Here is a 7,360-nt window from a genome sequence, read left to right on the forward strand (position 1 = left end):
GTTTCCTTAGTTAACCCTGAGGTCAGTCAATTCTAAGTTTTGCTCCTCTGTGTGGAATTGTTTTCAATCTGCTATAGCTTCTGCTCTGAAAACTTGGACTGTCTATGCTGATCATAGACAGTCAGTTTTAAACTTTTATACTTTGTGAGACTGTAACAAGCAAAGGTGTTGGGGCTGAAGATGGAGTTGTATCTAATGTTAAATTTATCACAGAACTCATTACTGATTCTCACCTTCATGACTGCATCTCTGTACATGGTTTGTACAGCCATTTACCCTTAGTGACTCATTCATCCACCTCTAGCTTCCTCAGTGACTTCCACATTACAGAGCAGTATGAAACCTGATCAAAAACTTTCTCCAAGTTGTTGAATGTTTAGGCATAACAACTTACGTCTTGGCTAAGAACTTCTGCAGGTGTCTCAGTAGGAATATAGTATCATTAAAACAAAGATGATTTAAATCTGAGGCTAATTCTCTTCCCAATCAATTGTGCAATAACTCTTTCTGTAACTTCCATAACCTAGTCCACCACTTTGATATCTCTTATATCTGCTCTTTCATAATCTGCTACCCTTGTAACTGGCAGTCATTGAATATAACACTTTCCTTTAGTTAACTGACTAGCATGTGCCAAATTCCAATAGACAGTCTAATCATCTTGGGGTGGGGGTCTAGCTGTTTCCTTCTCTTTAATTACCTTAGTGTTCTTAATTTGAATCAATTACTCCTCTAATCTATTTGGAGAAGGCCGTCTTCCGTATATTACCTTCATTCAACAACCTTGCAGTATCGTATTTTTATGACTATTTCTTTTTGCCATCAACAAGAGCAGTTGTACCATTATCATTCTGTACACAGTTCTCAACAACATCTCTGGCATTTTGCATTGCAACTTGAAATACGTCATACACATGAACAATGACAAACCCCTTACTTTCAGCTTTTCTCTTTGCTGAAGCATCTAACTTCTTTTCTAGCCACTCAATATTGCTCTTTTCTACCCTTTTTCTTCCAGCTTTCAGGCTTTAACCTTTGTACTCTTACAAGTCTATTCCTCCACCAGTTCACCTTCTTTTGGGTCTGAGATGTTGCATCAGTCACAGATCTGCTCTTTTGCTGTCGGTAGATTCTTCTTTTGAGAGCAATTGTGGTTAGGGTGTCAGTTCATACTTCTACGAACACACTACTTGTTGGTAACTCTTTCAACTTCCATGTCCTCCTCCAAATCTCTATTGCTTTGGAGTTTGTCTAACTCTTACTCTACAGTCACTGATCACTTGTAAAGTTTAAACTTGAGCTTTTATGGTCTATAACAATGTCTTAACCACTGCAACAGCCATAACACAAAGAAATATGTATGCATGGGTAATAAAATAAATTTATTATATAAACTGAATGAATCGCAAATGAGGAACTAAGTACTTGGAGAAAAGCTATACTGAAGAGACAATCCTTTAAGTTCATGTTGGTTTCAGTGACTGCTAGTGTGTATGTATTATGAGTTCTAGTTGTCTTTAATTAATGTTTGTTGTGAAAATAAAATTGTTCCTGCAGCTTCTCAAGCAGTGTTCTATGAGTAATGAGATAGTAAAAATGTAGGGTTGAAGTACTAACCACTAAAAAGTGCTATGCATTTAATGCAACTGTGTGAAGATTAACAGAGGCATCTGCTCTACTGATTACTATTTGATTGCATTGCAATTGTAATTTTGAAACATTACAAAATCCGCAGAACAATTCTTTGCTATATCTATGTTCTTTATTCCAAATTTGTTCAGAATAATTTAGATGGGTGATTGAATATCGCAAGTATGTTTTAAAGATGTTAATCTTGTCATTAAAAGTGTATAATTCATTGAAAGAAAGTTGGATTGCAAACAATTTTATACTTAATTTATTTTCTATGTAGTATAGCATATGCTGACTATTGATGTAGAAATGTCTACTTTCAACTAATTGTTTAAAGTTTAAAAAAATTTTTTTTTATAAGTTTTGATCACTCCAAGAATTTCTTTTAATTGATCTATTGCATGTTGGCTGGATTTAATGTTTATAGTTTAAATATCAGCTAATTTCAAGAAAAGGTTTCAGACTAATGATATATTAAATGTACCTATTTCAAAAGTTTTGTGTGTATTCAGCTGCACTTTTATTTGTTTAACATTTAAAGATATTTATAAATATATTGTATCACTATGTATAAAGATATTGGGCACATATTTCATGATCAATGTTCAAGCTTGTCTAATTACAATGTTTATGATAGGCTAATGTCTGATAAAACTATGTATTTTAAAATGTAAAGTAGAAAGAGCTTAATTTACTTTTTAGATTTATATAAATGAATATAATGTAGATTTTAAATTGACTTTTGATTTTGTAGATGAAATATGTGCCTTTTCCGTTTTTTTTTTTTTTTTTTTTTTGTATGCGATGGTTATATTCCAGTTGGTTCCTATTGTTTTCTGGTAGATCTAGTTTTTTTTATCTTAATTCCTAGGTAACATGTATTTAGATGTTATCCTCAGTAATGATGGAAAAAATACTTGCAACAAATTTGAAGTTGTGCTTAGCAGCTAGTCTTATCTTGTTGACTATTTCAACTCTGATTAACAATATAGTTTTATGGAAGAGGTCTGATGTTGAAAAATTATTGTTTTATTTTGCAATTTTCTTTATTTGCATTATATTAAAGAGTATATTCATATTTTGTTTTCATGATGTTACTTTTATCTAGATAAAGCTGCAATTATTTACAAAATTTGCAGAAATCAGAAAATTAAGTAAATATTTTATATTATTTTGTTATTATAGTCTATTCTTGTTGTAATGGAATAATTTTGAATAATTGATTTAACATCCTATAAATAAGAACTGCTGTAAGCTATTCTATCATCAAGTAAAGATAGATTTTGCAGGAATTCATGAAGTTAATAACTAAAGTGGTCAGCCATTAACTGGTATGATTTCATGTTAGAAATTCTTTTGTAATTTGTTTTGTGTCTTCGATTGTTTCTAGAAAATGAAAAGAATCAAAATTTGGTTGTCTCAGGTAAGGTAATATTGGGAATGCAACTGGATTTAAGTAATGTTGTTTTAATTGTTAAAAGCTAATTAAGATAGTGAAACAATTCAAATAGTTACCCAAGAAACTTTAAATGGTTATGAATTAAAATATTTAGTTTTGTAGCTAGATTATTCATTTCTATTTGAATACTCTGAAATCATCTCCAAATCTGTTTTCAAATATTTAAAAGTAGGTATTTTAGCCTATTTCAGTGCTCCACAGCCTTTTTCCATTTGTCGTACTCTTATATTCTTTTCAAAATTTGATGTTACATCTGAACTAAAAATATAACTAAAAGTATAGGGAAAAAAATTCTGCAGCACTCCTAGCATCTTCTTGTGGCACACCAGTGTTCTTGCAGCATACTGACTGGTTGCAGAGCATTGGCCTATTTTCTGTTTTGTAAAAATGTTAATCATTTGAATTATGATGAATTTTTGTTTAAAAATGTTCTTTTTACCTTAGTAATGTGGCAAAAATTGTTAAATTTCAAATTGAACTTAGAAATCAAGTTATTTTTATCAGCTATATTTTAATAATTTTTCATCTAACAAAAAAGAAAAGAAAAATCTTGCTTCTTACCATTTATTGGTAGAAATTTAGATGACTTCTCTGTTAGTTTTTATTATCTTAATGTATTTCTTGGCTTGTATAAATTATACAAATATTAGGATAACATCTGCTATGCATTTCTTGTCACCTGTTGCTTTGTATATCTTCTATATATTCCTCTTCTCTCTTGCTTTCGATATTTGTGTGTTGTAGATTTTATTTTATTTACTATTTAACTATCAAGTTAATCATTGTGATGAAATAAGATTCTACTGTTCAAAAGATAATTAACTTTTTGGTGAGAGATTTGAATCACTTCAGTTGTTCCTTAGCATTATCCTTTCGTGTATGCCTTTTTCATAAATATTTGTATTTTAGTTGCTGTGCTTTTTATTTATTTATTTTTTTTACTGTATATTATGTCACAAAAAAAAAAAAATTGGATTAACATTTTTCGGTTGCATGCTTCTTGTATTGATAATGAATAGTTTGCAACTATCTTTCTGTTAGATGAGCCTGATCTTGATAAAGTCTTTAGACTTCCACACACTACTTATATTGGCGGAGATCAAACTGAGCTTCCATTACGTGAAATCATCAAGAGATTAGAGGTATGTAAATCTTCTGATATAACTTCCTCCAGTTACTTACAGAATGTCTATCTATGATATTGGATGAAATATATTTTGTGTATTCTTTTCTTTTTGTTTTAAGTTTGGTATACAGTTTTCATTAATGTGTTAACAGAAGCAATATTTTAAAACCCACCATTCAATGCCTAGAATGTTAAACTATTTTTCCTCAGGAAATTTACTGCCGACAGATAGGTATTGAGTTTATGTTTATCAACAATCTTGAGCAGACCGATTGGATTCGTCGCAAATTCGAGGTACCTAACATCATGCAGTTTGATGCCGAAGAGAAGAGGCTTATCCTAGCAAGACTTATTCGATCAACTCGGTGAGTGTGATTAAATTCTGTATCTCTACTGAGTGTGATCATTTGGTTGGCAAAATCAATCTAATTTCAGTTCCATAGATTAAGGAAAATTACCTTTTTAATTTTATACACAAGTGCCCCAGAAGCTCACATTTGGTCTTCGTTATTTTAGATAATGTATAAATCTGTTAAAAAACAACTTTATTAGAATAATAATCTTCTTGAGAGATGGTTAACTAACCTCCCTATGCTATACTCACAACATAGAAATCTATTATGTATGCCTTCTCCATTTTCTTACATTCCATTCACTTCTTTATCTTCTGTTGCTTCATCCTAAAGATGGTCTTAGGAAGTGGGTGGAAGGGAAAAATAGAACCAAAGCATTGTAGCAACTAGATGATGGGGCCAAACCACACAAACATATATATGTATATCACTCATTCTCACCTCACTCTTCTGTCTACAATATTATTCAAGTGCTGTTAGTAATGAGAGCAGAATTTGTTATTACTACCATATCATATCTTAATCTCACCAGTTTTAGAGAATCTGTGAGTCTGATGTTCATAGTCATTACCCCTTCTAATAACAGCTATGAGATGAAGAGAAAAACGAAAAGAACCTGGAGAAGTTGGCAATCCTGGTTTTGGCATTATTAGGAAGTAAAGCTTAAAACTGGGCTTAGGTATACATTTAAGAACTTTTCTGGTGATTAACATACACAACACACTTATTTAAAATAAATATAATCATATTGTGAGTGTTAACCTTGTTCCACGCATTCTTTCCTAGTTTAGAACTTCTATTTTAAAAATATTTAAAAATATTGGTTTTTAAAATTGCTTTGTGATTCTTGCCTTTTAGATTTGAAGATTTTCTTGCACGAAAATGGTCATCTGAGAAACGTTTCGGTATTGAAGGCTGTGAAGTTCTGATTCCAGCAATGAAGGCTGTCATTGATTCATGCAGTTCACTTGGTGTGGATAGTTTTGTTATTGGCATGCCTCACAGGTTAGTAACTTTCACTCTTAAGCCCTGTCATATATTTGTTTTTTTAACTCAAACCTTCAAAATAGAATTTGTCTGAAGCAATTTTAGCTTATTTGAAGGATTTATAAAATAAGTAGAGAAATACTTCTCATGACTTCAATTTCGTTCAGAATTTTATTAAAAAAAAAATATTAAGACACAGTAAATACAGTCTTAGATGATATAACTGTTACCTGGAGCTAAGATATATGTTTCCTGGTTCTTTAGAACTTAATAAATGTAAGTTAAAATTAAAATACACATTAGATTTGGTGTATGCAGTTTGTCTTTAGATTTCATTCTCATCCTCACATGAAGATTAGCCTTATGCATCACTTCCATGCATTAAATATTTATCCTAGCTTAACCTTTTTCTGATCAGAATTGGGTTTCATTGCATGATTATGTTTCTTGAAACCATAGAATCAGTGCTGAGCACCCCCACCTCACTCCTCCACACAGACACACACAAAGCAAAGTACCTTCAATGACAGTTAACACACAGCCAATGAATCGACCTCTTCTTCACATCTTGTTGTCTTGACGATCTTGTTACAGTTTTATGGTGCCCAGTCTTTTGTCATTGAAAGGGATTAACTGCAGGTTTTGGTTAAAAGTTGTTACATAACTTCATCAGATTTAGCATTCAGCATGCAGGATATAAATGTCTTGAACTGAATTGTGCATGAAATGCTGCTAACAGATTCACAAGATTTACTGCCTGTTGTTATTTAGCCTGCAGGTCAGTCATAAATGAGCAAATTCAAGGTAAAGAGCTTTTCAGTTCTGACCAGCGCCTCTTATTATCAGGCACTGTGCATCACCCAGAACTACATTTTCTAAAGTTGTAGGGTGTAATTTGAGTTTACTACTGTTAATTTTAAGGGAAATAAGTCTAGGAAGAAATCTTATAAAAATGCTAGTTAGAGAGAAAAATAGATTGTACAATTTTTATGAAGGCTCATCTGAATTGTGATGGGTTGTTGCATGAACTTAGGTAGAAGTATAGAATCAATACTTGGCACTAGAAAAGACAAAAGTTAGAATTTAATGGTGAACCAGATGGTTAAAGTTGATATATTTCTTTATATTTTTATATTCTCTACTATAAAAATATCCTCAACATTTACTGTTAAGTTCTCATTTGTTTCTCTGTCTTAAATGATCAAAAACCAAATTATGACTTTTTTAAATGTTTTTTAAACATTTGTAAATAATGTTAATATTTTAAATCCCATGTTATTTTCTTAATTACGTTTTTTTTTTCTCTTTTCAGGGGTCGTTTGAATGTACTTGCAAATGTTTGCAGGAAGCCTCTGGAACAGATTATTTGCCAGTTTGATTCTAAGCTGGAACCATCTGATGAGGGATCTGGAGATGTAAAATATCACTTAGGCATGTGCCATGAGCGCCTGAATAGAGTAACCAACAAGAACATAAAATTGTCTGTTGTTGCAAACCCCTCACATTTGGAAGCAGTCAATCCTGTTGTTCAGGGAAAAACAAAAGCTGAACAATTTTACCAAGGAGATAAGGATGGCAAAAGAGTATGAACAAATTATTAATTTTAGACATTTACTATAAAAATTTTGTTGCTGTATGTTCTATTTTACTAATTCTGGATCATGACTAATGGGGCTGGTTTCTGTAGACCAGCCAATTTAGATTGCTGTGAAAATTTTCAGTACATTTCATGGTTAAAAAACATGATATTTACAAAAGTCTGTACATGAACCAGAAAAGTTTTTTTAAGAGAATTTGTTGATG

At 31.5% G+C, this 7,360-nt stretch overlaps 1 protein-coding gene across 2 annotated transcripts in view; it reads left to right on the forward strand.

Moving 5' to 3' along the window:
- Window positions 1-7,360, forward strand: part of LOC106874395 (2-oxoglutarate dehydrogenase complex component E1) — a 57,927-nt gene that overhangs the window by 33,972 nt on the left and 16,595 nt on the right. For both annotated transcript variants that reach the window (XM_014922119.2, XM_014922120.2), the window contains exons 4-7: window positions 4,133-4,233; window positions 4,428-4,582; window positions 5,429-5,575; window positions 6,870-7,140. In XM_014922119.2, the coding sequence (XP_014777605.1) occupies window positions 4,133-4,233; window positions 4,428-4,582; window positions 5,429-5,575; window positions 6,870-7,140 (674 nt within the window). The remainder of the gene's footprint in view (window positions 1-4,132; window positions 4,234-4,427; window positions 4,583-5,428; window positions 5,576-6,869; window positions 7,141-7,360) is intronic.

Source organism: Octopus bimaculoides, chromosome 5 (assembly GCF_001194135.2).
Source record: "Octopus bimaculoides isolate UCB-OBI-ISO-001 chromosome 5, ASM119413v2, whole genome shotgun sequence".
NCBI lineage: Eukaryota > Metazoa > Mollusca > Cephalopoda > Octopoda > Octopodidae > Octopus > Octopus bimaculoides.